This window comes from Vulpes lagopus, chromosome 23 (assembly GCF_018345385.1).
Source record: "Vulpes lagopus strain Blue_001 chromosome 23, ASM1834538v1, whole genome shotgun sequence".
Lineage (NCBI taxonomy): Eukaryota > Metazoa > Chordata > Mammalia > Carnivora > Canidae > Vulpes > Vulpes lagopus.
Genome location: NC_054846.1, coordinates 53,539,356 through 53,559,763, shown reverse-complemented (window position 1 = coordinate 53,559,763; position 20,408 = coordinate 53,539,356). Strand labels below are relative to the sequence as shown.

At 36.3% G+C, this 20,408-nt stretch overlaps 2 protein-coding genes across 4 annotated transcripts in view; one reads left to right on the top strand and one right to left on the bottom strand.

The window, feature by feature from the left end:
* Positions 1 to 20,408, top strand: part of FAF1 (Fas associated factor 1) — a 470,490-nt gene that overhangs the window by 190,330 nt on the left and 259,752 nt on the right. For all 3 annotated transcript variants that reach the window (XM_041738818.1, XM_041738819.1, XM_041738820.1), the window contains 2 exons: positions 55 to 146; positions 9,449 to 9,540. In XM_041738818.1, the coding sequence (XP_041594752.1) occupies positions 55 to 146; positions 9,449 to 9,540 (184 nt within the window). The remainder of the gene's footprint in view (positions 1 to 54; positions 147 to 9,448; positions 9,541 to 20,408) is intronic.
* Positions 7,759 to 8,307, bottom strand: LOC121481452 (mitotic-spindle organizing protein 1). The gene has a single exon (XM_041738822.1). It carries the CDS (start codon positions 8,178 to 8,180, stop codon positions 7,881 to 7,883), a length of 300 nt encoding a protein of 99 aa, XP_041594756.1. The 5' UTR covers positions 8,181 to 8,307; the 3' UTR covers positions 7,759 to 7,880.

The following is a 20,408-nucleotide window of genomic DNA, read 5'->3' as shown; positions in this document are numbered from 1 at the left end:
ACAAATGTTGATTGTGTTATTTTATTGTAACATTGTCTTTTCGTATTTATACAGGAGAGATTAAACAGATTCTAGAAAATGAACTTCAGATTCCTGTGTCTAAAATGCTGTTGAAAGGCTGGAAGACCGGAGATGTGGAAGACAGTGTGAGTTTCTTAATTGCCTAGAAATAAAAGAAAATTAGGTCATGCAGTTGAATAAACAATATATAAAAATTGGTTTTTATTTGTTGCATATGACAAGTGGATTTTGGTAATAGTAACTTAGTTTAAAGAATCAACAAACTGTTCTTCAAGTTAAAACATTTTCGTGGTAAACCAGCAATAGTTTTGAATTAGCTAGGTATATAAATGAAAACACTATATGGCATGTTTTTCCTATTTCTGTTATATAGGAGTTATTTTGGCACTCTTTTGAGAACTTTTACTTTTTTTTATCAAACCTCATAGGATGTCAGTAAGTGCTCTAGAATAGTAATTTACTGAACAATTACTTACTGGCCTGAAAGAAGTCATCCATAATGTGTATGTATGGCAGATATTGATTATGGAAAAAAGATAATAATAAGACATTCTTTTTAACTTGGAAAATTTAATGGTAGAATCTTTGTTTACTTGAGTAGTGGCAAGGGCACGGAATGAATTGTACTTCAGAATTTTCATAAAGTGTTGCAATTATAAAGCAGTAGTTGCTATTCTCAAGGACCCAGTAGCAGCCTCAGGTATTAAATATTTCACATGCTCTTTCTTTGTCTGACAGAGAGAGAGGGGAAGGATGGAAAGAAATGAAAGAACTCTAAAGTTTTATGTGTTTGAAATGCAAATAGTTATCAGATACTTACCCAATCTTTACATAGTTATTAACTTGATATTTAAATATCTAGGCATAAATTTAGAATCTTCAACTTTTGGTTCAGTTCTTTGTCAATTACTTCTGGTAGACATTGTGCTTATAAATATTTATATGTGAGTTCATTTGGTTTGTGGAGATGTTTGGAGTATTTCAAGAAGATATTTAAATGAATTTCATGTTAGCAAGAGATTTATAAATTAAGCTACAAGTTAGTGATGTACTATTTTAGAGGTCAGAAGACTTCTTCTATATAGAACCAGGTTGTAAATATTTTAGGTGTGCAATATATAGTCTCCATTGTAGTTACTCAGTTCTGCTGTGGTAGTATGAAAGGACCCATAGGCCATATGTGAAAGAGTGAGCCATGACTGTGTTCCAATACATCTTTATTGATAGACACAGAAATTTGAATTTTATAGAATTTCACATATTGTGAAATACTCTTCTTTTGATTTTTTTCCCCACCATTTAAAGATGTAAAAATCATCCTTAACTCATAAGGCCATACAAAAATAGACAATGGGCTAGATTTGTCCCATAGGCATAGTTTGCTGACCCATGGGGCTACATGGCTGTTGTAATTGAAACATAGATTAAAAAATAAAAAGAAATGCTACCTGAGTAATCAACAACCTTGGCAGAAATATATCATTTATTTGTTCATTTATTGAGAAACCAGTGGATATGAATCAGTCGCACATGGCATTTTCAATAGTTTGTGAAAAAAATGGCAATTATTTTTGAAAATGTTCTTAAAGCTATCTGTTCTAATATTTAAACATAGTCTTTTGTTACCAACAATATTTTCACTTATTTCTGTGTACTCTTTTCCTAAGGTGATTTCTGCTATTCCAATGCCATTAATTTTCTGATTGCTCCAAAATTTATATTTCCAGGTTATACTTCTGTGAATTCATGTATCCAAATTGGTAATTCACTTTTGTACTTGTATGCCTTATGACATCTTTAAGTTAGAATGTTTAAAATGGACCTCTTGGTTTTCCTTCCCATGCCATTTCTCTACCAGTTTCTTCCCAATAAACAGTAGCACTGTATAGCCACTGCTGAATCCAAAAATATGGGCATCCCGTCTTTTCCCATTTCAAACAACACTTAATCCTTTGGTAAGTCCTATAGCTTCTATCTCCAACTATATCTCAACTATAGTCACTTTTCAGTATTTTTATTGTGTTGCCTAAATCAAGGCCATTAGCATCTTTTGTCCATACCAGTGTAACAGCTTCATGATTGTTTTCCAGCTTCCTTTCTTGGGTTCATCCTTACATTCTCCACAAGCAGCCAGAATGGTCTTTTAAAAAAGCACATAAATTGAATTATATCACTCTCCTGTGTTTTGTTGCACTTTGAATAAAATTCAAGCTACTCACCATCATTCGAAAAGCATTTTATTATTTACCCACTGTTCACCTCTACAACCTCATCTTCAGCCTTTCTTACCCTCACTCTCCATGATGCAACCATAGAAAATCCTTTTTAATTTTTCTAATAGACCCAAGTCTACCTGTACCTTCAACTGCTTGGAATGATTTACCTCCAGTTCTTCACATGGATGGCTCTATTTCATCCTTCAAATTTCAGTTTAAACATTACTTTTTCTAACAGGCTTCTGTGTAAAATTAGGTTCCCATCCCAGCAATCTCCATGAATTGGAGTAAATGTTTGTAGAATGAATGAATGAATGACTTAAAGAAAGTCACACTGTATGTGATTTGGGGGAGATTTAGTGGAAAATCTTTGGGTGGTGGCATGGCAAAAGGACAGTAGTGATTTGGTCAAGTGGTAAGAGTAAACATTTATCAGTAATCCACCAAGTAAAATAATGAAAAGTAGAAAGGTAAAAATAATTTTTCTATGTATATATATATATATATATGTGTGTGTGTGTGTGTGTGTGTGTGTGTGCGTGTGTGTGTGTGTGTGTGTTTTGTTTGCATGTTAACTCTTAACTCTGTAGAGGTAACACAGATCAGTTTCAAAAAGACTTATACACATTGACATAAAGATTCGGGACTTAAAAAAAAAGATTCGGAACTTAAAGGTGAAGTTATGAATAAAGCCCACTACAGTATTTTTGTAGATCATGAGTTACAAACCATTAATAAGTTGTGAAGTGAACTGAGTGGGTTGTAGCCAGCATTAAAAAAAAAGAAGAAATAGAAGATGTCAGAGTATATTGCAAGTAATAAGGTTAAGTATTTTATTTAACATATAGCTAATATGGGTCATACTAAGTCCCAGTGTCCTTGGAGTAAGACTGTGTACCTAGTAAGATGGACCTTCTTGTGGGGGGATCAAGAATGAGTTCCTCATACTCTGTGCTTGGGTGAGATCAGCCCCTGTCTCTACTTCCATCTGTGGGGTTAACAGAGATTCCTAGATATTTACTACACCTTGCATTCCAACACTATCAGCCTTGACATTATTATTTGATTAAACCAGGACTGATTTGATTACATCCTTGCCCACTGTTTACACCAGTCACTGCAAGGAGTTGAAGTTTCTCATATCACCCCTCACTCGAATTTCCATAGTTTCTGCACAGGCCATCTCTATCTCTATCCTTTTTCATCTACAATACCTGAAATCTGTTCGCTACTTCTGTGGAACTAATTTTATCACTAGCCAAATTCCTTCTGTTGTCAACCTCTTCCCTGCATGCTCGCTTCACCATCTTCCTTTGATTAAAACCTGCCTTCTGGAGGACGTTGTTTCTCTATAGGCTTCTCTGTGTTAATTGCTTTTCTTTAGCAGCTATTATACCACTGGACTATCTGGGAAAATATGTATCCTTTTGTACATCTCTTCCACTTCCAGACCTTTATCAGTCCTTCTTCCTCTCTAAAGATCTGTAGCTTTGAATTTCATGTCAAAAGGTCATCCCCTACTTATTGAGGTCATCTCCCCTCATTTCCTGATGATTTTTAAGTCCTGGTCTATAATTGCTGTCTTAATTCTTAGTTTAAAATCTTTGTAAGTGGTACTTCTAATACCTTGGCCTCTTAGTTTCTTGAATTTCTTTCCTACAGAAATCTTTTTCTTCACTCTGTATCAGCTATATCTTCCCATGGTTCTATCATTTAATTATAATTCTCAAATCTTAATTTCAGGCTTCCGTTTCTTGTTTACCATTTCTTATCTTTCTAGTTCATTTTCTTTGGCATCTTGACTTCACCAATCCTTCAGCACTATCTGTTGTGCCCAAGATTGCGAATCCGAGAATCCACCAAGGAGCCGACACCGATGCAAGCGCATGAGGGTTTATTTGCAAGCTCGAGCTTGGGTCCAAGTATACCGGACACAGCGGAGCAGGGACTTGGACCCTGAAGTGAAGTGACACAGTGGAGCAGGGACTTGGACCCCGAAGTGGGTTACAGCTGGGTTTTTTATAGGCTGGTCTAGGGGATTTTCAGAAGGGATGGAGGAATTTCTCAAGTTCTGTTTACATTTTGATATGGGGCTTTGAAGGGCATTGAGCTCTGTTCTCATTCTAATATGGGACTTTCTACCACGGGTGTGGATTCTGTTGTCTTTCTGATAGGGGATTCTCTGCCGAGGGCATTTCAGAGCTCTGTTGTCTTTCTGATGTGGAATTCCCTGCAAGGACATTGAGGACATTCTGCAGTTTTTCCTATAAAGTTCAGCTCTTATTCACAGGGACCTAAGATGGCTGTACTTGTGCTAATGCTAAACTTGAGGTGGAATGGCCTTGATTTTTCTCGGCCTCCACATATCTAGGCCTCCAATCTTCCCAATCCATTGTTTCTGCCATCTGTTCATGCCACTACCTCCTTCATGTCCTCTATTCCTGACAGTGGATTAAATCCCACAGTTAATCATTATACTCACTTTCTTGTGCATAGTCTCAACTCTTGCTTTATGGATCCTGAATGACAAAAAAAATCCTTATTTTTGATAAATCCAACTCCACCTGTTCTGTGCCTTACAGCTAAATGTGGCTGTAGAAAAACAAAATTATGGTGTTGGTGTATCTTTAAATTCATAATTATGATCTTTAGAGAGTCCTTTAATGTTGTTAGGCAATCACTGTATTTACCTGGTTTATCCACACTCCTAAATGGTTATGTTACACTTATTGTCTCTTCAAACCTTTAAAGCACCTCTCCCTCATTGTCACTCTCAGCTGATAACTTGACTTCCTGTTTTGTTTCACTAACAAAATAAAGGCAATACAGGAAAATTTCTATAAGCTCCCACCTTGGTCTCTGTTTATTTAACTGCATTTTATACATACTCTTCTTTTGTTACTCTAAATGGCCTATCCAGTCTCTTTTCAAAGACCAACCCTCCATGTTTGGCTTTGGATTATATTCTTTATCTCCTCTGGCCTACTCAAGAACTTTACTCTTAATTCTTCCCTGTGTTTCCTGTATCATCAATATTTGATCCTGCTTCCCCTTCCAGCAGTCACTCCATTCCTCTAGTCTTCTTCATAACAAAACTTTCCCTAAAGAGTTGTTTATATTTCTTATCTCTAATCCATTTCTCCCCATGTCTCCTGAGTCCTGTCTAAACAGAGAACTGCTAGTGTTCTTGTCAAAGTCACCAGTGAAGTGACCACATTACTAAATTCAGTGGTGATCTTATCCAGCGTAATGACTTTTAAGTGCACCTATATGCACAATTTTATATCTTTATATCTCCACCCTGGACTTGTTCCCTGAATTCCAGATTGATATATCCAGCTGCTTATTTTCTCCAGTTAAATGCCTAATACACATTTGAAAATGTGTATTACCTGCCTGAAATGGAAGTCCTTATCCTCGGTCTTTCCCATTTTAATTGATAGTAACTTAATCCTTCCAGTTTAGTCTAAAATCTTTAGGCCTATTACCAACTCCTTTCTCTCATAACATATATCCAGTGTGTCAAGAAATTCTTTTGACACTGTCTTCAAAATATATCCAGAATCCAGCTATTTTGCATCACTTTTACTGGATCACTTTTATTTTGCATCACACAGACATAAGCCATTATCACCCTTATCTTAGTATATTCCATTAGCCTTCTCTGTGCTTCTGCCCTCCTCTGCCAGTCCCTTTCCATCTGTTTTCAACATAGCTGACAAAGTGATTCTTTTTAAATGTGAATCTAATCATGTCACTCTAATAATTTCTTATTTCATTCAGAGTAAAAGTCAGAGCTTGTAGCTCAACACATTTCTTGTCCCTACCATGAATGTTCTCTCTCTGACCTATCTCTGCCAGTGCTCATTTGACTTCAGTGACAATGGACTTCTTGTTGTTCTTTTCTTTTTTTTTTATCACCAAAATGGTTTTATTTCTGTCACTGACAACATGCATAACACTGCCAATTGTATTACAATTTGTTTTGATTTTGTTAAATAGTACTTAAGTATGCATTAAAAATATATGTTTACATTTAAATGTAACACTTAAAGAAGTTCTCTGTAACCATAGGCCTTCTCAATATATTTTCCTGCTCTGTATCAAACATAAATAACTTAATCTACAAAACCATAAATAAAACTATTAACTCTTGTGGCCTAAGAGTATATACCGATTTTGGAGCTTGACAAAAATGTCTTTATGATTTTATGAGTAACAACATGCAGGATCTGCAGTATTTACTATCAAATAAATGACTTATCACAAGTCGTTATTGTTTCCCAACCAAGTCTGCCAATAATACACCTTTCTAGTGCCCTTGGTAAAGATTCTAGGTGCTTACAGTCAAAATAATCAAGACTAGATTTTTATAATAGTGCAGAAGGTTGTCACTTAAATATTAGTGTTACTTTGTCTGAAGAACAAAAAAATGCTGCTTAAGAGTAAATGCTTATACTATCATTTAAATGGAAGCTAACAAAATCTAAAATAAAATCAGATTAAAATCCTATCAGCCTTGGGAAAAATATTCCAATAAGATTCTGCTACAGGAACAGAATTAACACTATCCTACATTTTCTAAAATTTACTTTGAACCACCACTTTGATTAGTTAAAAGTTTTAAGGGAAAAAATAATGACAAAGTGACCTTAGAAAGGAATACTTGTAATCCCTGATACAGAACACTTGATTATTTAGCTTTTGTTTAATGGCTGGAAATTAAGTCCTTCAGAAAATATCGTATTTGTTGAAAGAGATTTCCTATTTAGGGATTTATTAGATAAGCACTCAAACTATTTTTATGTAATAAACTTCAAAGAATTTTGCATGTCAGAAATGTTTCATTATGTATTTTTTTTAGGTTGTCATATGTAGAGTATAAAACTCAAAGAAAAATATTGTCAATATTTTCATTAAATTTAAATGATTCATTCAAATGACAATACTAAGCACTACCACTTTTAAATCTAAGTTTCTAAGTTTTATTTTTTAATCAATGCAAAAACAATCTGGTTCATACTGCTAAGTGACAGATAAACTTTTATGTTTAAAAAACTAAATATTCTGTGTTAAAGAAGAGCAGATTAGAACAAATCATTGCAAATTTCTGTGCTCTTATAACAGATTCTGATATGTTGTAAGTCTAAATCAAAATTCATAAATGGTGGCTGAAATTCTGTCAACTTTTAGCCCAATACAACACAAATCTATGGTTATTTTGCATAAACAATTCAAAATTAAATTTTATAATGGAAATGTCAACAAGTCATAACTACTACATTACTTCTGATGGGTTCCACTATACTTCAACCAGGCACAGCAGATGTGCACATCTGATAGACAGACTGCTTAGAAAATTAAAGCTATCAGAGCTATAAATAAGGAATACATAAATATGAATACAGCAATGCCAATGCATTAGAGCTGTTAAAAAAAAGATGTGATGTAAACACATCTGATAGTTCTCTCTGTAAGCCATTTTCCACTGATTTATAAAGCTATGGTTTTATAATTCTTTTTAAAAGGAAAATGTTTCTACACTGCTGCATGCAGTAATTTCATTGTACATTCTTGACTACAATGCAATCTTCAAATCCTCTTGAAGAGCTTGACATATCTCATCAGGATTTCTCCAGAAAGTCAGCTTGTCGTATTTTCAGCAGCCTTTAGTGCTTCAGTGGCCTTGCGAAGTTCCTTAATAACTGACGATAAAGCTTCTGGGTTAATTCCTTGTTCACAAAGCCGTACACAAATAGACAAAGTTTCCATATCTAAGCCAGTATTCAGAATTCTTGAAATTTCCAGCAGAACGTCCATGGTCTCCCTCACCGCGTTGAGGTTCGCCGCCGCCGCTGCCGCCGCCGCCCCGGCACCGCTGCTGCTCGCCATGGCGGAGGCCGAGGGAGGCGGGAGAAGCTTCTTGTTGTTCTTTAAGTACATTTTGTGCTGGTTGTGTTTCCTTTGCCTGAAATATTCTTTATCTGTATAGTCTCATGATTTGTTTCATCACCCTTTAAGTCTTTACTCAGATGTCACATTCTTCAAGTGAGCTCTCCCCTGATCACCAAGTTTAAAATGACATAACTTCCTACCTCCATATTTATCACCCCTCCTTCCCTGATCTATCTTTAGTCCAAAAAATCATCACTTTTTAATATTCAGCTATTTAGATAACTTTATTAATCCTACTAAAATGTAAAGCTCTATATAAGATTAGGAGATTTAAACTATTCTGTTCACCGCTATATCCACAGTGTGTGGAGTAGTCCTGGCACAGAGTAGGTGGGTCAGTAAATATCTATTGAATAAATATGTATGTCCTGGATTATGATATAAAGATGTAAAATGTGTTTCTTAATGCATTTTTCTGTCAAAAAAAGTTTGAGGGGCGCCTGGGTGGTACAGTCAGATATTGTTTAGTTCTTAATCTTAGCTCAGGTCTTGATCTCAGGGTCATGAGTTTGGGTCATGAGCCCCATTGTTGGGCTCCACCCCAGCTTAAAAATAAAGTTTGAACTATGTTAGTATTTACCATCGAGTTAGAAGTTTGAAAGGTATGCAGGAATTTTACAGCCACAAAATTTACTGAATTTTTGTATGGTTTTCAAGATGTAGTTTTGATATACCCCAAGGGTAGTTTATTCACCCTGGATGAATCATTTTAACAACAAAAAAAATTCTCTGGAGTAAGAGTTTTCTCTGGAGTAAAAGTTGAGTGACCTAGGTAATACTTACTAGAGACCTCATCCAAGTTACTTTCCTTTTCAGGCTTCATCTCCTCATGTATAAAGTCATTGGGCTGAGGTACTCACTATGATCTTTTCTAGGTCTTATGATCTCTGAAAACCTACATTGCTAATTTTTGCTCTAATGATCCTGGGACAAAGTGCATATTAGTTTCAAGGATATACTTCTTCAATGAAGAAATTAGTGATTCTTAACTGTGTTATCTATTTATCTCTCATCATGAGCTAAAGGATATGTTTTATTTTTAATGTTCATATTTATGCTTATTTATGATATATATATATATATATATATAGGAGAAATAAGTTACTTGCTTTCATTAGTTCTGCAATATTCTGCTTAGGAAATTGTCAGTTTTCAAAAAGTGAACTACAATATTGAAAAAACTTAAGAACTTTAGGGAAAAAATGAATAATGTACAATCAGCAGTCATTTTTTTGTTTTTAATTTTTCTTTTTCAGACGGTCTTAAAATCGCTACATTTGCCAAAAAACAACAGTCTTTATGTCCTTACACCAGACTTGCCACCACCTTCATCATCTAGTCATGCTGGGTAAGGTGTTTACTTTTTCCTGGGAATCTGACATGAAAAGCTTGATTGTTAAGTTGCTTTAAGCTGTACGTAAATACCAAAATGAGATCAAATAAAAATCTTGAAGCTTTAATTTACCAACAACTATTAACTATATAAAATTTCAGATTATTTGGTTTGGATAGTTTGATTTCAGTGGTGGAATTTTTTTTTTACAAAGAAAATCTTTAGCAAAACTCCATTATGGAAAAAATAGTCAAAAATGATACTGTTTTGTTTGAAGGGGAAAGACTAATTAATGTTGGAAGGAAGAGATTGAGTAAATGGAACTCAAGCTTCTCCCATGGCTAAAGAAGGCATACATTTGAGGAAAATTCATTAGGCACTGCAGGTTAAAGCTGGAAAGGCACTGATACATTTTTATTAAGATTTTATCTCTTTTTGGAATAAAGTATCTCGTTCTTTTTTTCATTCACAGTGAACCTCAGGACATTTATAGAATGATTAAATGATTTTAACATTAAATTATATATGACATTGCTAGGTGAGGCAAACTAATCTATAAAGTAAATGATGCTGGTAATAGAGTAATAATTTTTTTGAGTACAATATTATTCCAGAACTATGTTTAAGTTGTTTTAGAATTTCATAGTTTTTATACACATTTACCTCTTTTTTAATACTACTTGATGATTTTGTGTAGTAGATAGATCTGTGTGCCTTAACCTGGGAAATTGTCAAACTTTTCCTACCACATATCAAGTATCTTTATGTAGTAGAAGGGGAAAAAAAATCCTGTTTGTTGTTTTGTTTTTTTTTCTCTACTACACTACTCACAGAACACTTCTGACTACCAAATGTGTTAGGTTCTTTTTCCCAACATCAGGCAATTCTTCAATACCAGCTTGATGTACTACAGTTTAAATAAATTCTGATACTGTCTACCTGAAGATAGCATATAATCCCATAAATTCAGGGCTTAGTTCCATAAGACTGCTCCCACATCAGACACCATTTCAAGTGTAGATTGTCTCCTGTGCTTCTGAACAACTGGCTGTACATTGGATGTTCCCACAAACCCCTTCTTGGGTTTGATGATTTGCTAGAAGAGCTCACAGAACTCAGGAAAGTACTCTACTTACTATTAACCAATGTATTACAAAACATATTGTAAGGAATATAAATGAGCAGCCAGATGAACAGATCTATAGGACAAGATCTGAAAGTGTCTTGAGCACAGAACTTCTGTCCCTATAAAGTTTGGGGGTGTGCCACCCTCACAGCACATAGATGCATTCTTGTTCACCAACTTGGAAGCTCTTCAAAACCTTTCAGCTAGGGTTTTTTATAGAGGCTTTATTACATAGGCACAATTAACTAAATTATTGGCTACTAATGATTAACTCAACCTCCCGCTCCTCTGCCCTCCCTACAAATGTGGAGGCAGGGAGAATGCAGGTAACTGAAAGCTCCAACCCTCTAATCTCTTGCTTGCTTTCCCTGGCAACCAGTCCCTCCTTCCCCTATCCTGAGGGTTTTTTCTCAAAGTCAGGAACTCATTAACAAACTCAGGTGTGGCTGAAAGGGGCTTGTCACAGATAAAAAGCTCCCTCACCTAAATCACTCTTATCATTTAGAAAATTCCAAGGGTTTTAGGGAGCTCTTGTGTGGGGAAGACTAAATGTGTATTTCGTATTATAGATCATGACATTACAGGTAAATAGTAGCAAAAAAATTAAATTTGGCTTGTACCAAAGCAGTTTGTTCTGCCAGTTTTCAGATGAATTTCTGGGGTATTTAGGATGATTTGATGATTATCTAGTTGTGTTTCTGGGATAAGGCAAGCCTAGGGTCCTTCTACTTTGCCACCATTTTCCAGCCTCGCTTAATGGATTTTTACCAAGTTAAATTGATTATGTTCTCTTTGTTGGAACAGTAAGACCAAAAATTCAAAGTCAAACAGAAGACATAAAAGGGAAGAAGGGACATGTAGAAATTCCCCTTAGTGAAAAATCATGTTAATGCACATTTTATTAAAAAATAACTAAAATCCGAGATCCCTGGGTGGCGCAGCGGTTTGGCGCCTGCCTTTGCCCCAGGGCGCGATCCTGGAGACCCGGGATCGAATCCCACGTCGGGCTCCCGGTGCATGGAGCCTGCTTCTCCCTCTGCCTGTGTCTCTGCCTCTCTCTCTCACTGTGTGCCTATCATAAATAAATTTAAAAAAATTAAAAAAAAAAAAACCTTTGTAAAAATAACTAAAATCCTAGTTGTTTTTCTTTTAGTGTATCAATTTAATATATTTTTCTATAAAACTAGGGATCATTTTCCCTTTTTTTTTTGGTGATGTATATCTGAATTTTGATTTCATGGGAGACAAAATCCATGCAGAACCTTAAATGCTAATGGTTATAATTATTTTTAACTTGTGCTTTTTATGTTTTTGTTTCAACAAATGAAAATAAATTTTCAACATCTTAACCATATAGTAGAATATAAAAACAATGTCCTACTGAAATATATATATATGTATGTATGTACACATATATGTATACACACACACACATACATACATATATCCCATCCCTTTCTTCATCTCAAATTTAGGGATTTTGAAGAAATGATATATTTTATTTAGGTGGCGTTGGCTTGATGTTTAATTGGTTTTATTGCTTATTTTTCTCTGAGATGAGTCAACTTATCCTGGAAAATGGAGGGGAGTTGGATAATAACCTGCTTGTTAGCTGCAGTGCAGAACTATGATGAGGTCCTGCTGCTGGATTCTGCCATTGCAATTCCAGTGCATTGGCAAACATTAGGTTTTTTTCATTATTAAGTACCTATCTTCTCTAAATGAATTAGACAACACTGGTATTATAGTGTCACTCCTAAACAGAATTTATTATAACCAAGTCAGTAAAGTATTATGATTATAATATATCTCTCCAGACAAAGGATGCCAAGGTATAAGTATAATGAGAAAAATCCTGGATTACTCCCTCGTTTTAACAGGGACCCTAGATGTTTCATTTATTATAAAATGGGAAGCATTGTTTTTAGTGTCAAAGTGGTTGTAAAAATTCAATAGCAGGAGTGGTATAAATTACAAAGCACAATAATTAAAATGATTTGTTTATGCTAATAAATACCATTAGTAATCCTTTTTATTCAACTGTTATTTGATTCTTAGAATAACCCTGCAAGGATGAAGGTTGATTTTGATGTGTCTGTTTTATAAATGAGGAAATTGAGGTGTATAAAAGAGTTTTGGATCATTCAAGGCCAATAGTAAATACTTCTGACTCTAAAGTCTGCATGTGACTCTCCATCTAGTATAGCTTTTGGATTCACAACAGAAATTTACAAGACTTTACTCTAAAGATGCCTCCTCTTTTGGAGGCAGTTATTTAGAAAGATTTTTTTAAAATTTTTATTTGTTTATGATAGTCACAGAGAGAGAGAGAGAGGCAGAGACACAGGCAGAGGGAGAAGCAGGCTCCATGCACCGGGAGCCCGATGTGGGATTCGATCCCGGGTCTCCAGGATCGCGCCCTGGGCCAAAGGCAGGTGCCAAACTGCTGTGCCACCCAGGGATCCCAGAAAGATTTTTTTCAATCTTGTAATTGTTATATACTCTTTGAAGAGGGCCATTTATATATATTATTTCACTTACTGTAATTCTCAGGAATATTCATGAAATTTTAGTGTATGATTTACTTTTTTTCTGTGTATCTTTAATCATTTAGTAAAATGTAGATATAAAATAGCATGCTTTTAAATTGTTTACTGACAAACCATTTTATCCTCAAGGTTTGGGGAGAATTGTATATCTAGAGAACACTACATTTTAAACCCTGTCCTTTAAAATTTTTTTTCTTGATTTTACTGCCACTAGGGGGTGCCTGATAATTGAGTCTTTTTTTGTATTTACAATTTCTGAAAAAAGAAAGCACTAAGAGCAGAAAATTATGATATGCATGTCTATAATTACATTTAGAATTATTTTACAGTGTGTTTTTCAGAAAATGGAGTATCAAGCTTTCTGAGAATATAAGAACAGTCTTTTTAATCATAACCTTTAGGACAGTTGAAAAATCACTTAAAAACACCTTTTAATAAATCACATTTCACTAATTAATAGGTGAAACAGTACCTCAATGGCAAAACTTTAAACTATAAGTCGTAGTAAAATTAGCAAAGAGAGAAAACATGTTAATTATACGTGTTTCATATTATAAGATTTAGTCTATCAAAGATTTATTGATTACCGATACTGAATACAAATAAGCTCTGTCCTCAAATATTCATTAAAAGTATTAGGCTTTTTCTTAATTTGTCTCTTTATAGAAATTTTGTGTAGATATCACTTTTAGTGTTCTGTCTGCCACTCAGGTTGATTCATTCATTAAGCTACTTTTTTCATATGCTGTAAAGGTTGGTGTAAAGGTTGGTGTTCCTCGGAGTCCTGTTCTCAGCAGTCTCTCCTACTGTAACTTCTCCCTTATATCTACTCTTAGTACTTCATTTTCCAAATATGTATAGATGGGGATCCCTGGGTGGCTCAGCGGTTTGGCACCTGCCTTTTGCCTAGGGCGGGATCCTGGAGACGTGGGATTGAGTCTCACGTCAGGCTCCCTGCATGGAGCCTGCTTCTCCCTCTGCCTGTGTCTCTGCCTCTCTCTCTCTCTCTATCGTAAACAAATATGTATAGATGACACTAATATCTGTTTATCAACCCACATGACCTAGTTGCCAGTGGAGCTTTTCACTGGTGTGTATGTCCATATGTAATTCAAAGCCGTATGTCTAGAAGTGAGAAAATCCTTAGAAATCTGTACTAGGGCCTATATTTTTGGTCACAAGTATACAGTGGTGCAAAATAGTGCAGTGTATTCCACCAGAATGATAATTACTTGAAAGGTCATTGAGTTTGGCATATTTTTTTTTTAATTTTTTTTTTAATTTTTATTTATTTATGATAGTCACAGAGAGAGAGAGAGAGAGAGGCAGAGGGAGAAGCAGGCTCCATGCACCCGGAGCCTGATGTGGGATTCGATCCTGGGTCTCCAGGATCGCGCCCCAGGCCAAAGGCAGGCGCCAAACCGCTGCGCCACCCAGGGATCCCTGAGTTTGGCATATTAATTGATGACTTTGTTGAGATTATTTTTGGTAGATAAGCATGAGAACCAGATTATAGTAGATGTTAAGGGATATGGGAGAAATGAGGAATTGGAGTTACTGTTATTTCAGAAAAGTTGACTGTGAAGGGAAGAAGTTGAGGAATGAGTAGGGACAAGAGACTGGAGAATTAAAAATATTAGGAGAAAGAGACAGCAGATGGGGAAAATTTGAAAAAGTAAAACAAAAAAAGAGCTATTGGCCAAAAAGGGTACAGTAGTGGCTTAGCTTGAGCCACTGTAACAAAATACCATAGACTGGGTGGCTTAAATCACAGATATTTATGTCTCACAATTCTTGAGGCTGGAAGTTTCAAGATTATTGGTGTTCAATTTGCCAACATATAGAATAACACCCAGTGCTCATCCCATCAAAAGCCCCCCTCAGTGCCCATCACCCAGTCACCCCCACCCCCGCCTACCTCCTCTTCTACCACCCCTAGTTTGTTTCCCAGAGTTAGGAGTCTCTCATGTTCTGTCTCCCTTTCTGATGTTTCCCACTCTTTTTTCCTCCTTTTCCCTTTATTCCCTTTCACTATTTTTTATATTCCCCAAATGAATGAGACCATATAATGTTTGTCCTTCTCTGATTGACTGATTTCACTCAGCATAATACCCTCCATTTCCATCCACGTCGAAGCAAATGGTGGGTATTTGTCGTTTCTAATGGCTGAGTAATACCATTCCTCCCTCCTCTCTTACCCTAGAGAATTTCCATGATGAAGTCTTACTAAATCTTCATGAAATAGGATAGTCCAATCTTAAATACATTCTTCCCAGAGGGATTGCTGTCTATCTTATGTTATAGTGCTCATAGAATCTTGATACCAAAACCAGAAAAAGATAGTATAAGAAAAAATTATCTCAACTTGTAACCAGAGATAATAAAAATAAGCAAACTTTTCTTTGCCCCCTCTCAGTTTTACCATGTAATGATCTCTTTTTTTCCCTGTCTCTAATCCACCACCTTCAAATGACATCTCCAAATTCAAATGGTGTTACTAAGATTGATTGATTGATTTTAAGATTTTATTTATTTATTCATGAGAGACACAGAGAGAGGCAGAGACACGGGCAGAGGGAGAGGCAGAGACACGGGCAGAGGGAGAAGCAGGTTCCATGCAGGGAGCCCGATGTGGGACTCCATCCCCGGTGTCCAGGATCACACCCTGGGCTGAAGGCAGCGCTAAACCGCTGAGTCACCTGGGCTGCCCTGTTACTAAGATTTAAATGAACCAATAGCTCTTTTTTGCAAAACATGACTTGATTGTGTTTCTACCCTGCTCAAACCCCTCAACTAGCTTTTCATCACACTTAGAATAGAATCCAGGTTCCTTTCTCTGACCTCTAAAGAATTTGCATCATCTTATTCTGACCTTCCTCTTCGTTTCATCTCTTATTACTCTCCTTCTGGTGCATAGCTTGCCAGCCACACTGGTCTACTTGCTTTTCTTTAAAAATTCTAAGTGTGATTCTACTTCAGGGCATTCGCCTATTCCCCTGCCTGGAATCATCTTCCACCAGTAATCAACTCGGTCATTTCTACTAGAGTAGTCCTCTACTCAAATATCATATCCTCAGAGAGGCTTTTCTTGATCCTCCTGTCTAAAATATCCCTCTGTCATACTTTCTTCCTTTATCTTTCTTTATCATTGCAATGCATTACATTCATATACATTCAGTATATTCATATTCATATTTCTTGTCCATCTTCCTCATCACAGTGTAAAGCTACAAGAAATCAGGGACTTTTTTGTTGTTGTTCGCTGCTGTATCCTTGGCAGCTAAAAGAGTGCTTAAAACATACTAGGTACTTAGAAATATTTGTAGAATAAATATTGTAAAATGACACATTCCTAAAGATACTTGCCTCTTAAAGACCATAGCTAAGGAGTCAAGTTTTAGTGGTGGGATATGAAGCATCATGCAGAACAGAGATTACATATTTAGGGAACAGATCTTAAAAATGTCTTATAAATGTAATGAACTAGACAATCTTCACTTCTTGGCATGAGGTTAGCCTTATTTTTGTCCGATGTTCCTCATGGTTTTTCTCATCAAAATATGGAATAATGGAATTAACTCTGGCTTAATAGAACACATAGGCTAGTCATTCTGTATTTGCCCTACTCTGGCTTTTTGGTGTCAGACAACATTTTTCCTCTCTGAGACTAGTTTCCTTAGTATTATTTCTGGTTGGCTGTCTTCTTCAGCCAGATCTTGAGCTGTGAAAAGCAAGAACATTCTTTTTTTTTTTTTTTTTTTTTAAAGATTTTATTTATTCATAAGAGATACACAGAGAGAGGCAGAGATACAGGCAGAGGAAGAAGCAAGCTCCTTGCAGGGAGCTTGGGACTCGATCCCAGGACTAGGATCATGCCCTTAGCCAAAGGCAGACGCTCAACTGCTGAGCCACTCAGGTATCCCTAGCAAGAACATTATTAATGAGTATCCCCCTCAGCTCATGAAGTAACATGTATGTACAAGGCCTTTTTTTATTTTTAATATTTTTATTTATTTAATCATGAGAAACACAGAGAGAGGCAGAGAGAGAGAGAGGCAGAGACAGGAGAAACAGGCTCCATGCAAGGAGCCCAATATGGGACTCAATCCCAGGACTCCAGGATCACGCCCTGAACCGAAGACAGACGCTCAACCACTGAGACCACCAGGAGTCCCATAAAAGGCCCTTAACAACAAGTCCTTGTTGTAAAGAATATGAAAAGTTTCATGACTAATTGAGGAATGTGATTTTTGCTCCATGCATCCATAGTCTCTCCATTGGTTGCTGGTTGTTTTGCTAACTGTTAAATTCATCATAAAATATTTTTCAGATAAATTGAGAGTCCACCTATCATGTTATTCCTGCAGGATATCAGTTATTCACTTATTTACCAGATGTCAATTGAGTACTGTCTTACAGTGTGTTAAGTTATTGTTCTAGGGATTGTACTAGGGATACAATGAGAAACAAGGTGACACAGTACCTGCTTTCATGGGGTTTACAATATAGTATATGTAGAGGTGGGGCGACAGGCAACAAAATATTTAAAAAATAAGAAAAAATATAAGGTGGTAATAAATGCTTTCTAGAAAACTGAAATAGAGTGACATGATAAGAATTGGGTGGTGACTGTAGGTTGTAAGCCTTTTTGAAGATGTGCTGTTTAAGCTGAAATGTGAATGGTTGAGAAGCCATTCAAGTGAAGAGCAGAAGAAAAAGTATTGTAGGTAAGGGAAATAGTGTTGAAGCTTCTGGTCATTAATAAATATAATTGGAGAAGGTTGTATATTTTTGAATTTGGTCTTACTAGTGATCACTTGCTAGAAAAGGTCTTAGAGGATGTCTTGGTAATAAGATAGTCTTTTCAGCTTGCTTTGATCTTGTTCTAATAAGTGATGAAAATGTCTACCAGTTTAGTTATATGAATTTTCTTCATTTTATGGAAAGGTGACAGAACAAGGTATCCCTTATATAGTTGTCCCTTTTACAATTAGTAATTGAGTCTTGGTATTGAACTTTGACCTTTTATACTGGGAGGATGGCTCCAGTTAATATTTTAATGACTTCTGTGAATGTGTTTTTGAGCTCTGGTCATGCATTCAAGCATATGGTCTTCTTGTGTTTGAGTCATGAAGTTGCTGTTAACTATATTTTTGAATTAATTGCTATTGTATAAGCAAGGGTAAGTCCAGGGTGCTAATTTGGACTCTTGTGAGTTGAATATACTACTGGTGTTAATATATATGGCTCACTTTTTTTTTTTTTTATCCTTGGAGAAACCATTGGTGGGAAAGCAGGTGATGGTAGTCTTGAATTAAGCAGGAGTAGGGTATTATATTTTCCATTGGGTTCTGTGGAAGGAACTAAGGAGTAATGAGTCAAGATGTCTGAGTTGTAGCCCCAGCTGTGTCACAGAATCACCATAAGACCATAGATAGACAGGTCGCTCCTCTGCTTGGGCTTCAGATACTACCAGAAAATAGAGATTCTTCTAGATTCTTAGGCATCTGTGGTGCCACTCATTCTTCCTTTCCTCTAGGGTTCTAATCAGTGGACTATACTCATAAAAATTAGTATTTAAATTAGAAAAGAAAACTGCTTTAATGGCCAGACAAGCATCCAATAGAACATGTGGTTTAGACTTGAATCCTGGGTAGAGTCTTTTACCTTTCACTGCAAATCTAAATCTTAGGACCCACGTACTCAGGTAGCCTATAGAAAAAGTTATGACTGGGTCTTCAGAACCTGATGGCCTGGTACAGTAGGCCTTGCATCACCAACTCAGTCACAGTAGGAATGAATGACAAGCTTTGTTCAGATGTATCTACCACAGAGGATAAGAAGTGGGAGGGAATTCAGTGCACTAGGCTGTAAAAAGTGAAAGAGAAGCTGGTTTTTAGTCTCTGCCTTCTGTGAAGCGTAACCTAGTACAGTGTGACCTTGTGAATAATTGCAATAGTCTCTTGTCTTTTCTCTGGGAGAAACAAGTTTAGATTAGGGGGAAATGCTGTAAATTTTCTTACTAAGGCATCCTTTGTGTGAAGAAGTGGCATGGACAGAAGTAGTACACTCCTTATGTGCATAGGCAGAAGTTTGAAGAAAAGCATATGAAACATTCTTCTCAGGATGCTTGACGTCTCTAACTCCACATTTGATATGTGCTTCACCATACCCATTAGGCATGGTATGATAAGGGAAAGATTGAAGTATTCCTCTTCTGTCTCTAGCTCCTTGTAACCATCCAGCAGTTGTGGTAATAAGTATCCACCTGTGCTCCCAGCCTTGGTTCTAGTTAAGAGGTGTATTGATACTCATGTAAACATCATATACCTTTTTCTTTCTCTCTCTTTTTAAAAAAGATTTATTTATTTATGATAGAGAGACAGAGAGAGAGAGGCAGAGACACAGGCAGAGGAAGAAGCAGGCTCCATGCCAGGAGCCCGACGTGGCACTCGATCCCAGGACTCCAGGATCGCACTCTGGGCCAAAGGCAGGCGTCAAACCACTGAGCCACCCAGGGATCCCCCTTTTTTCTTTCTCATTCCAGTCTTTCCCACCCAGTACCGACGAGACCTTCCTAGACACTCATCTACCTCCATTACCCAAACTAAGAAAGATAATTTGTGGGATTCAATTATTTGAAGGAAATTCTGAAAATGCCTCCAAATAACTCTCATCCTACTTCTATTTCCCCAACACCTAACAATCTGCACAATTTTACTTCTTGTAATGTTTCTCACTCTTGGGATGTATCCTACTATTTCCGTTTTTGGTATATTTCCTTAGTACAAGAAGAGTCACATCTACAAGAGCTCTGACTTAGAATGAGAGGAAAGCTCAAGAATATCCTCTTTGGAAGGAGCTAAAGCAATCATCTAATCCAGTCCCATTTTATGATTGGAAGAACTAAGGTACAGAAAGGAGAACTTAAATAGTCTAGGCCTTGGCTTCTTTACCCAGAATGTTCAGGTTGATAATTTTGGCCTACTAGGGCTTTGGAGAGAAGTAATGTGATTAAATAAGAGCACATGTGAGCATTGGGCAGGTCACAGGGCTAGTTAATGGATGAGCCAGGACTTGGCTGTCATAGAATTCTTAACTCCAAAACATTCTTTATAGTGCTTCTGAACACTGTTCAAAAGGTTAGAGAGAATATGATCCTCAACATAGAGTCTCATTTCAACTTAATTCACATGTAAAGTAGACAT